The sequence below is a fragment of the Rhopalosiphum maidis genome, chromosome 3, assembly GCF_003676215.2.
Source record: "Rhopalosiphum maidis isolate BTI-1 chromosome 3, ASM367621v3, whole genome shotgun sequence".
In the NCBI taxonomy this organism is placed as follows: Eukaryota; Metazoa; Arthropoda; class Insecta; order Hemiptera; family Aphididae; genus Rhopalosiphum; species Rhopalosiphum maidis.
In genome coordinates this window covers 22,143,124-22,156,655 of record NC_040879.1, presented here as the reverse complement: position 1 = coordinate 22,156,655, position 13,532 = coordinate 22,143,124, and the positions used below count along the sequence as shown (strand labels likewise).

Below are 13,532 nucleotides of genomic sequence, written 5' to 3'. Positions count from 1 at the left end.
CAGGTATCAATGTACCTATCATACTACTATTATATGCAATACATTATACAACTACTTGGGTATTATTACGACGCATGGCAATCAAATTTAATCTATAATCTTAAACCATACCTTATTATTTCTCATGCTGTTGGTTTGACTTAATATTTAAATCAATTAAAATATTAACAATCAATAATCTCATATAATATAGTAAGTATTACATTATAAAGTAATATTATGTATTAATATTTATTTTTACAAACAAAATATTGTTTTATTTGTTGTGATTCATGAAATCAGTCAATTTAAAATGCAATATTTAGTATAATATAAAAATATACTAAAAAAAAATACTTATATAATTCACATAAAATTAGCAATAATATAGTTTAAAATAGTTAATACTAAATCTTTAATTTTACATACTATAAAATATATTTTTCGAAAAAATGTAAAGGTCAAGTTTAGTTATTTCTGAAGTAAAATAATTTATCAACTAAAGTTATTTACTAATTGGAATAATAAAGATATTATCTAAAAATAAACTATTATTAATGAATCCTCCTTTTGCCGAAAACAATGAACAAATATGGAATGGAACTTTCGACACAGGTAGAACGATTTACCTGAAATACAAAATTATTATTAATAACTTGCAGATACTATTTAGCTATGTTATTTTCTTACATAGTAATACGTAAAAAGAAGTAGTTAAATATTGCATAATATGCTACTCACAGATTTAATTTACACTTCAGTGGTTTCGGTTTTAGTTGAAAAATTTGAAATTAACATTGATCCACCGCGATCGTCGTTTAGCGAATTATACCGTGGATGTATAATTCTGGGATCGTTTAGCGGACTTTTGTCCGACATCGTTCTTGGACGTTTTTTTTTTTTTTTATAAGCCCAAAAAACCCAATCGTAATCACACCCTAAAAAAAATGAATATAATAAATACATGGTACGTACATAACTGTAACCCATAATCGTTTATTATGCAACTAAAGATATTCATTATAAATGTTTAATGTTTAAAACTGTTTTATATTTCGTATTCAATAGTTTATTTGTTTGTAAAATTATAGAGCAAAAAAAAAAAAAAACGCCTTATTCATAAATACGAATAAAAAAGTAAAGTTTAAATGTCATAATGATATCGTTAATCTTTATTAATCTTTATTATTCGTTTCATTATGAGTGGAAGAAAAGTTGAGGTTACTTAAATAAATATTTGCTAATACTTTTACTTTAATACGAGAGGTTAAAATACTTTTTATTGAACAGTTTAATACATTTTGAGGCAAATATATAAGCAGATTATGTATTTATTTATGCTTGAGCATCGCCAAACTTAATTAATCAGTTATCCAAAATAATTAAATCATGAGTAAAGATTAAAATTAAATAGTGTACCTATTTAACGAATGAAAAAAATAATTATTTAAAAGGACATAATAATAATTAAAAATTTACAATAAACCGATTATAATTTATTATTTTATAAACTTTATAGAGGAGGAAGCACGTATTTTTTACACTCGTTTTCATAAACGACTTCAATATCATCCTAATCCTCTCATAAAAAACCTTTCCGTCCTCACATTAACAGGTAATCCTACCCGAAGGTTAAAAAGGAAGTGGTGCCGCGATCTACTACAAAACTTTAATGTTTAACTTTTTCATACAATAAAACTAAATTATAATAATAAATAAAAAAAAAATTTTTTATCTTTAAGTCAAGAGCCACTAATGGGTGGTTGCTTAAATCATACCCATCACGTAATGTTTTTTTTTTGTTGTTGTTTCTCTTATCACATAAGCTCAACGTAATAAACTGTATAGATTGTTTATACCAAATAAAATAAATAATAATAAAAAAAAAACTTTATAATTGAAATATGCATTTGTGTTATATTGTTCGATTTGGATGTGTATTATTTAAAAGAATAATTAAAAGTTAATTGTTCCTTTACGATAAAATTAATAAAACATTCCATATTTTTAATCGAATTGTCCAATGAATTCAATTATAATTTACGATAAAGAAAACGCTTTCCCCACGCACCCGTGCACCGCGCATGACACATAATATATATTACTCGTTCGATAGTAATAGATAATTACTAATTATACTTTGGCACTCCCCTTAGCTATGGCACAAGATATTTCTAGATACACAAAAACACAATTATAACATTATGAAACACGTAGATATTTTAAATACTAGATAAACGTCTATGTTTAGTTATAAATGTTGTAGTATTTTTTGTTTAAAAATAACTTAACTCTGACTACAATGATATAATAATGTGATACATCTTTTGCACAGTAAATAATAAAATAGTTAACGCTGAAATTAGTATTTTTTTCTTACCACTACTAAACAAAACAGACCCATTGTAGTCATACATATAGAAAACCCGAAATGTTGTAAAAGAACGCCTCCCAACGATGGACCGGTCATATCACTGAAATGATGAAAAAACATGTTAGGCACATTTTATTTTCTTAAATAGTATATTATATCAAGTTAAAATATTCAATACAATTAGTGCATGCCGCAATAATAGGAGACAAATATTATCAAGCATAGACAATAACGCTGTTAAATATACCAACGAAAAGTGTACGGTTACAATAACAGATTTTCTTAAATCCATGTCTTAACTTATTATGTCTTAAAAATATTTGAGATTTAACATTATTTAATAATAATTATATTATTGTTATGGTACCCAAGTGAATAGGCCGAGGACCAAAATCCGGCGACAGTTCCAAATGTAGAAACGCTTTCTTGAAATCCATTTTCTCTAAAAACATATGTGTCCATGTATAATTAATTAAATCATTATTAGATATTTATTATTATTATTAAATGTACAGTATAGACGTATAGGTATAATGTATACCGACGTGTACCAATGCATAACGCTGTAATACGTTGATTAGTGTACTTACACTATGTCTATAGTCTATAACAGGGAAGGCCAACATGACACAGAAAAATTGAAATATCGTAAAAACTCTATTGTAAAACAAGAATAATGTTCTTAATATTAAGTTTGTAAATAGGTCAATTCAATTTAATATTTTAAAAAAAAACACTATAGATTGGATCTATTGAACGAAAATTTGCTATGTCTCGCGTGGCTCATAGAGAGAAAACAAAAAATATATATAGTGTGCTGACATTTTAATATAATATTATCTCAATTCAGTGTACCATCCATTACTTCCATTACCTACTATTTTCTTTTTGATTTTATAGTTACCATTATTTCCTATAATTTCTTATTTATCGTTGTAGTTTATTTCATGGTAGATGGGTGTATGTGGGGTACAACCTATATACATCCTCCTGGGACAAGTGTCAATTATTATTGAGTATATAAAAATGTTTTGATAAAATGTGGCACATAACCTGTGGTAAATTCTCCACGACTGAGCTATTTGGAATACCTAAATTTGTTTAGCCCTCCCCCACCCCAACCACTCAAATAAATTGAGATAATTCCTATGACTATATGAGTAATATAATATATGCCTTTACGTGTAACTTACATTGCACTTGATAAAATGAAGTTAAATGCTGGCATCATTGTTAACGACGCTGACACGCCCAAAATTCCAAGTCCGACGAGGTTCAACCATAAAATGCTATAAAGTATTAAATATTGCATTCAAAATAATTATTTGATATATACATACAACGCTCACAAAACAATAGATAATAATAATTGGTTTTTTTACACGGTTATTAAAATATATTTTACTTAAACGCACCTACATAATTTCATTAAAATATATAATTACATTTTTTTAAACCTAGTTTTATGAATAATGGTATTATTCAATTATTGTGACCAATATTTTCTTTAGTCCGTTGAACAGTTATATCACATATAATTAACAGTATTACCGACGATTGCAATTGTACATAATTTAAGAATAAGCTTACACGTTACATTAACAGTATGTCTAAGTAATTTAACTATATAATATAAACACACGATAATTTACCGTCTGTATAACTAAATTTTGAATATAAATATTCTGTAGTATTTAATTCTAAATTTTTAAATTATATAGATGTACTGTTTATTTTATGAACAGCTTTACATTTATATTACATAGCGAACTTAACTTAAGTTTCAAAGGTCCTAGACGTTTCATATGAGTTTATTCTAGTCTTCAAATAATATTAGCTTTTTGTTCCATAGACAATTGTTTTCTTTTATTCGTGTTAAAAACACAAACTGAAAACGTTCACTATACTATACACACGACAAATCTCTCTGGACCAAGACGGTCCATCCTCAATCTAAATACGTCATTATACTAGTTTTGCCAACTCGTCGGAATAATAACAAATGGTACGTAACAACAAACTACGAATAAAATAAAGAGGAATTACAGATCTATTTTTTTATACTCTTAATGCGGAAGATAGCTATAAATTATTAGCTTTATTTTTTTTTATATAATCTCGCTGAAACTTAAAAAAATTCAGTTAAGTCATTATATTTTTTAGTTTATTCTGCTATAATGTGCATCAATTGCATAAACATCATTTCTATAATAGTTTACTGATTAAAAACTAAATCAAAAGCTCTACGGTTTATGTGATTATTTATAATTATGTAGGCATGTATAGCTAAGTATACGTACGATGATAATTGATAAGGCAAATTAATATATTTTATTAATTTAGATGAAAAATATACTTTACGGTGGTGTATACTATGATTTAGATATTTATTATTTATCTTACTCTTGATTCACTGGGAACCACGGAAGAGGAGCTAAGATGAATAGTCCGATAGCTGATGAAAACAATCCGACGGCCATCATTGACCAATGGTTATTGTACTTATCAGCAATGTAACCCCAAAATGGACTTGATACTCCGTACAATATTGAACAAAACAAAAATACGAGTCCAACCTCGTGAGTTGATAAGCCCATCTGTGAAATTCAGTTATTTTAGTACACATTGTAAAAAAAATCTATAGTTCATCAAATAATTTTTATTGTTCCGTACAAAGTTGCATACATTTATTTATTATCTCAGGATAAATTCAAGTTAAATGAGTTATACTTGATAGCTTATCATTTTTTAATTTGGAGAAAGTTCAAATGACTTTCTTGAAATAATAGATATAAATTCACCAAACTTTTGTTTTAATATATGTCATTAACTATAATAAAGTGAAATATTTAATATATTTGTATTATCGCTGGTTGTTTGGTTGTTTCACACATTCGACGTGTTTAATCCTGGCAATAATTTACATTAATATTTTTTGACATTACTGTATTAGAGAGTTAAAAGTATTATAATTGTAAGTAATGTTACACTTAAAATAAAAAAAAAATAAAAATATGTTTTAAAAATCTCAGATTGGTAGTTAATTCATATAACTAATTTACGTAAATATTTACAAAAACTATAAGCTTTGAATTTCTAATATTTTATATTATTATTATTTTAGGAGTTATAAAGGTCTGTTTAAGTTTAGGCAAGATATAAGGATTATATTATATATTTATATAAATGTGTAAGCAGCCGATGCGTATAATATCATAATACTATATTAGATAGGTAAATATAGATATAAGTAAGTATACATGTACATGGTTAACGGTTATAGTATAATAATAAACCTATTACTCAACTACTATTACTCTACTTGCCTCCTGCCTAATATTAAAACTTACATAACTATATTTTAATATTTAAAATAAATTCATAAACCTTGCACAAACAAGTCCGTATATATAGACTAAGACGAGAAATTAATCTCTGCAAATATAATAATAATTTTTCAAAATCATATTTAAAAATATTAGTTTAAAAAAAATATATAGATGAAGACAAAAGTGTTGAGACACTCTTTATAGTACTATAATGTATAATTTTACTATATATATATACACAATATACATCATATTTTGTAATATGATCTTTTGTTGTATGATTTATATAATTTTCCATGCGGTATAATATATGTATATTTAAAAAAATACTGATGCTATAAAAGTATAAATGTATATAATTTGCATACTATACGAGACATATTTTAAATAGGTTATGAGTTATAACGATGGTAAATAAAATGTGTGTTGAAACTTACAGATGAACGTACTTGTAAATTAAAAATTAACTACAAATTAGTCTCTATATGATTTCATACAAGTTATTAGTATAGTTATCACTAAAAATACCTACTATCGTCATTACTGTGACGAAGTGTTATTCCCGAGAGAATAGTTGTTGTTTGTTTGACTCGACAAACAAAACAAAAAGTACCTAAATCATGCATGGGCTGTAAGTTGACAAAAGTATGGATTCGAAACGCCATTGCTATAATGTAATGAAATATGTCAACGTATACGGAATAATTGTATTTATATTATACCTCTCTTAAGTGTGGTTCGAGCGTTGGATCGAGTGATGCCCAAAAGTTGGATGTGACCGTAATGACAGCGCCGACAACAAAAGCTGACGGGATTATGAGTAATTTAATTATACCTTTGGATCGGCTGCCAACAGCTTGCGATGCTTTTACATCGTCTATTTTAATAATTCAACACATAAACGTATATTATATCAATTATTACACTTAGGTAATATATACAAAAACTATATACAAAATATATTAAAAGAAAATTGATTACCTCTAATTGGAGGCATGAGGTAAATATGCAGTGGCACCGTAGCCACCATTAAGAGACCCACAACGAAAAATGGCATTGCATAACCCCCGACCTACATGGAAAAAAAATCAAAATTAATTGAAGAGTGGAAATTTGCTTAAAATAAGTATATTTATAAATCAGAATATTTATTCTAATATTATTTCATTTACCGATGACAACAATCCTCCTATTGCAGGTCCGACACTCATACCTAAACCGACAAATGTTTCTAGTATGCCCTTAAAAAAAAAAATGTGTTAAAAAAGTGATAGTTACACGAAAAATTCATGCCACATTTAAAAATTATTATAATAATAATTGTGTATGATATGTCCAATGAATATTGAAAACTTACTAAAACGCTACTGACGTTTTCTGGAAATAGTTGGATGACATAAACAAAACTTGATGTAGAAAATGCACTTGCGCCAATTGCTTCCAGTCCTCGTACTATAAAGCATAGTATTTTAAATTGGAAGTTATCTTGTACCATTGGTAATAGCCTGTAATAATATCCCAACGATAAAACTATTATTATTAATTATTGACAAGTCAAAGCATTTAAAAATTATGTTACGTAAGTGTCTATAATCATCTAAATTCTAGATGTTACATATTATTTTGAGACTATTGAATGTTTTTCTTCCGTTACACAATGTTTGTTTTGTATATTCATATTTATACTATTATATTATATTATATATTATTTATACTTTTCATAAACTATTTTGTTTTATTATTTTACATGTTAGCAATAAAATTATTTCTTTGTTATCATCGGTTACTATTACCCTGTGTGCATAAAGGTAATTTTGACATATCTGCGGAGATTGTATTTTTAAGTCTCAAATGTGACATCACATAAGTATTACTATATGATTTCCAATAAATGTTATAAAAAAAGTGTTTATAATAATATTCTCTGAGATAACCAAAAATAATTTAGAAAATATTCCAATGGAATAGACAAATATTAATATTTCAATCTAAAAACTGTTAGAAGTAAAGTGATTTTAGCATCCTTACCAACGACATCAGTCCATTGTTCATGTACTTAAATGTATTACGAACGTAATATTGATTTTTAAAGATGGTCTGCACTAGGCGTAATTTTCATCAATCTTACGATAAATATAAATTGTTAACTAACTGGTGAGTTAGTTGAAATATTTTATTCTGAATTAAAACTGTACAACTGTACTCGTAGTTTGGGCTACGAGAACTACAATTTATTTCGAATATTTAAAGTTTAAACAACTTAAGACTCCATAATAGTTTGTTTACTTGTTTTTGATAAATTAAAAAACTTAAATTTATATAGTTCGTCATAGCAGCATATACGTTTAGCTTATATAGATATACCTATAATCTAATGCAATTTTAAGTGTTTTAACTCTTAAATAGTTAATTTGTAGTTTGTTTATTATACTTGAATATTTAACATTAACAAGTTGGTCAAAATGTATTATTGACATAGTAAAAAAATGGTAATTATATAACAACCGTTTTGACAAGCCTGTATCTGTTTGTAAATAATAAATATCGAGTAAATATCAATATATATTATATTCATTCTAAAGATAATATGAATATTGTTTTATATACTCTATAAAAAATAAAATTGTAAGGAATTTAAGAATAATTTACCAACAGTGTCACTAATGTTCTACCTACCCAGTCTATTTATATTTTGTCTGTGTTATAAACGTTTACACCCTCATACATTAAACTCACCAATAAAAATAATATTTTCAAATCAATAATAATCAATATAAAAAAACAATAGTGCCTATATACTTTATATAATAACACAATGTGTACTTACCCAAACAGCATATTGCATACTCCGGAGATAAACACCCCTGATATAAACAAACATTTTGTACCAAATATTGGCATCTATAAAAAACATTTAAATTTTATAGTAGGTATTATGGTATTAACAAATACATTTTATATTTATCTATATCTGTAAATACGTATAGCGTGTAAATCAAATAACAGAAAATGATTTAATTTAAAACAATCTCAATAAAAAAAGCTTAAATATTTTATTGTCATAACAATGTATATATTTTTGTAAAATCTTATTTCAATTTAATTCTTTTATTTATAATAATTTTTTTTGTTTTGAAGGAAGGAGTGGAACTTATAGTATTTTTTGATTTATCAATGCGCTAATGCGTTTCACGTTATAGTTATGAAAAAAATATAGTTAGTATAATGTCATACTAATTACAATTTTTGAACATTTTTGTTAAAATAAAAAACTATATATACAATAAAATGTCACATAAATCTAGCGTAGGAAGCAATCACTCATTGGTGATAGTTTATTAGACATCAATATCAAGTATATTTATGTATATAAAAAAATTTGTACTTACTATCGATCCCATTGCTGGAGAGAGTAAAAACATTATCAAAGCAAAAAAACTAAAAACAAGACCAGCTTCAGAAACTGTCATATCTTTTTTTTCAGCCTGAAAAAATAATAAAAAAGTTTGATTGTACGTTTATCATCACATTTATAAATTATTATATTGTCTGCTCAGTAAGATAATCATAACCGAACACTTATATTTCATTATTCATCTTTCACATTTAATCACACAATTGCGGTCTTACAAATATAGTATAAATCCGAATTGTGCATTAATTAACAAAATAAATGTGTACACTTTTTATATGCCATCAGATATAATAATAATTTATTGTAACTGAGTCCACCAATGTAAATATACAAATAAATAAATAAAATGCTTGATAGAATCTAATACTATCTGTTATAAATAGATACATTGTGCATAAAAATATCGATAGTTTGTACAGGGGCTGATTATAAATCATTAATAATTACCAATAAACTATAATGTTTAGACTACTTTAGGATATTGTTTTTTCTTAATAGAAATGTAACTTTATAATATTTCGTACTCGTATTTGTGCTTCCTGTTATGTCTTGTTCAATAATACTACAATATTAATCAGCGGTGAGGATTAGTGACGCCCATCCCCATTAACAACTACCCCTTTAGAACATGGTAGGTTGGTGGTCACGGTAAAGTTATTTATATATTAGTTTTACCTGTTATAAAATAGTTGGATGCCATAAGTTTAGGATGACTCTCTTGTTTTCATATATAATAATATGTATTTACGTTATCGCCTACTACTAGTATAATGTTATCAGTTTTCTATAAATACTCTTGCATGTACATAATACGCAAATATTTATACATACTACTATCGTATATTAATAATAGTAGGTACATATGCATTATATATAAATATATAATGTATACTATATACTGCATTATGAAAATAGCGTTTAGTAATATATAATATTGTCTGCACTAATATATATATATATATATATTTAACTATTTAAGTATATCAAATTCGATAATATTATTTACATTATTACAAGCGTAGGTAGGTACTTATTAGCTATTACAAACTAATACATATTAGAAATCCATAAAATAGCAGTTTGGGTTTCTAAGGATAGTATACATTATTTCATTTCTTAATTCGACGGATTAAACTAATTTTTGCAAAAAAATAATGCAAACAATAAGCTAGTATCGACATACCGTAGAATTCGAGGTGAAAAAGTAAGATTAATATTGACTAATTTGTAATTGAAATATTTTTAAAATTTAATTGTACATAGAAAATGACAATAGCGGAATTTTTAAATATCTGCGACTAATATTTTTTGAACCACTACAAAATAACTAACAGACAACAGTAAATACATGTATGTAGTATTATATATAACAAATAATAATAAATCACCCAAAAATTGTTTACTATTAAAATGTCACCGCCTAATGTCCAAACTAACCCCATCCTGCCACCTAAATACATCTCATAATTCATATCGTATTTATGTAATATAGTATCTTTATATATATTCATATATTCGTGGTGATTATTGTGGTACATTTTTGAACTATCCCTAATCCCTATAGGTTAGACTAGGTTTAAGCGTATCTAGAATGGTAAATATTACTAAATAACACTAAGTCACAAGTCATACTAAACTATACTAAATACTGCTACATGTCTACATATTCAGTAGGTAAGTAACGAAATATAATGGATGGTTAACCTATAATATATTTCCCCCCCCCCCAAAAAAAAATTCCATAATTATTTAACTATTGATATACAAACATTTATTGTGTTTAAAATTTAAATGTACACATACCAAAAATAAATAATATAAATATTTATTTTTCTATTAAAATTAATTTTTTGTCAAAAAAATAGATATTTTTGCAATTTAGTGCTATTGTATTAACGCGTGCAATATGAGTTTAAAATTTAAATACAGCGGTGTTATGGTTGTTATAGAATAATCAAGTGGTTGCTTGTACCGTCCGTGATCGCTGTACACATTCGATCGTTTCTATCTTTCGAAGTGTTTCTAAATATACACACGTGGATCGGAAATTATAAGTAAAAGGTCATAGTTATATGACGGTCAACGACGTATTCAACGATGTTAAAACCAATTAACGCTAATATCAATCATCATTATTGTGACGGACGTAGTACAACGGAAAATAAATATTTACACCTTACTAAGTAAAAAAAATAAAAAGTTAGAACACAAAATGTTAGTTAAAAGACTACCCATATAATATAAATAGACTATTATAGTAGTTGTTATTATTATTTTGTCATTATTTAACGAAAAGTGATAACGAGTAATTGTTTTCTACACATTTAAAAAATGGAAGAATTATTTAATAATCAAAAACTGTATGTATTTTATATGGATTCCTCAGAATATATTCCGACCAAGGGCCGCTATCACATAGGTAAATCCGCCCTTGGCGTGTACATCGATCGTAATTTTAAATTAAACGAGTCATGGCATGCTGTGTTTGTACCTATTGGGTAATCCGAACAGCACGTCGTATTTCTGTAGTTTCTACATATTGCCATGTACATTAAATTTTATTAAAATCGGTATTAGTGTCTTATTTTTCCTTATTATATGTACACGTACGCCAAAATCGGCTAAATCGATTGGTTTACGTTACGTGAAACCTTAGCCCTCGGGCAATACGTTCTATACATTATTGTACAGTTATTTACATATTATACTATACCACTATACACAGTCTATATGTACGTAGTATATTTTATTATGTAGATACCCACCCACGGGTACTAACGAAACAGTAAGCTGTATTATACGCTTTGGAACGCTAAAAGGGGATAGATATCGTCCCGCAGTCCGCGTACACATAAACCCATCACGAAATCCCATAAAACTGTAAATGTAGGTAACTTAAATATATTGCGCAGTATATATAAATAATAATACGGTTGTGCTTTGTGCAGGATTTTAAGGGTTGACGGTGATCAACGAGTGGACGTGGGCATGTATGGCAGACAGCAAAGACAATATATATAGTAAGCCCGCGTCTGTCTGACGTGGACCTGTAGAGTCTAACTACGATAACGACGTGGTCGCGTTTTATCTACGGACACACGGACGTCTGGCCGACGTGAGTATATTATTAACGCGTATACTTATTATAAAACCTAGGATATACACGATATTAGTATTATATTACGATTTAAAAAGACCGAGTTGTAGAATCCGCGGAAATTGAATACGACGACAACATCGAATATAGATGCATATTGCACATAGTCGTTAAAAAAAAAACTTTTGAAATGAATAAATTTTCTAATAAATATTGAATATGACTGTACGCATTTGACAAATGCGTATTTACTTATCAATGAGAGATCTTCGGGACAAGAATTTTTACGAATGATTTTTTTGATTAAATGTATTTTTTTGAAATTAATATGAGACAAAAACAACAGAGAAATTCTCATATAGAATTTAGCATACAAGTAAATAGGTACTACAGTACTTAGGCTTTTATTTTTAGTACTGTTGAAACCATAAAATAGTCATTTTAATTACACTTCAAATACTTTTTTAACGTTCATCAGAGTATTCGAAATGCAAGAAAAATCCAGGAAATTTTTGAAGCACATACTATCGTTAAGTGGGTTACTAAAATAGATGAACTGCATTTGAAAGAAGTGATAAATTCATTGAGTTCATTAACATAATTTAACGGAGCTTCTGCATATAACTATTAACTATGAATGCCACGCCCACATTTGTTGTGTCCGTCGTGAACAAAACGTTCAGCATAACAAATTGACGTTCAGTAGATTCGTTTTTGTGTTATTAGCTTATTTAATATTATATTACAGTGAATTGATTGACCTATGATAAAACTGAAAGGTGCAAATCGTATCTGTTGTTTCTCGTCAGCTTTTTATGATACTTCAATTTATTAAGCGAGTTATTACTGTTATAAGTACCTATGCAGAATACTATTAAATAAAAATGCTCATAAATAGCTTAAAATTTAAAATATCGTAGAAAACCTACAATAGATAATAGATAACGTTCTTAATATTGTAAGTTTTATCATAGGTCAATAATTCACACTAATATTAAAGCTAACAACACAAAATCGGTGCAATTTTACGATGTTCTATGGTTTAAGACGGAGATAACACATATGGATCGCGGGACACGGGTAACCTATAGAATCCTCTTAAGTATGTTTGAGATAAACATTACTTAAAGCACACGTAGTACTCGTACTATATTAAATGCACAATTCAGAATTTAATAAATGATTTATTTTCGGAATTGCGAAGAAATAACAAAATTTAAATCAATCAAAATCATATTTTCATAATTTTCGCGCCATTATACGATAATTTTTCCTAGTAAATCTATTGGGCTACAATTCATTTTCGCACATATATTTTGGCTTCCTGTGACGAAAATC

At 27.0% G+C, this 13,532-nt stretch overlaps 1 protein-coding gene across 1 annotated transcript in view; it reads right to left on the bottom strand.

Moving 5' to 3' along the window:
• Nucleotides 1-718: 718 nt before the first annotated feature.
• Nucleotides 719-13,532, bottom strand: part of LOC113556078 (MFS-type transporter SLC18B1-like) — a 32,469-nt gene continuing 19,655 nt past the window's right edge. Inside the window, 12 exon segments of the mRNA XM_026960811.1 lie at nt 719-887; nt 890-917; nt 2,360-2,453; nt 2,721-2,795; nt 3,547-3,642; nt 4,757-4,950; nt 6,405-6,559; nt 6,664-6,754; nt 6,855-6,923; nt 7,040-7,187; nt 8,510-8,583; nt 9,072-9,167. Of these exon segments, the coding sequence (XP_026816612.1) occupies nt 730-887; nt 890-917; nt 2,360-2,453; nt 2,721-2,795; nt 3,547-3,642; nt 4,757-4,950; nt 6,405-6,559; nt 6,664-6,754; nt 6,855-6,923; nt 7,040-7,187; nt 8,510-8,583; nt 9,072-9,167 (1,278 nt within the window). The 3' untranslated portion in view covers nt 719-729.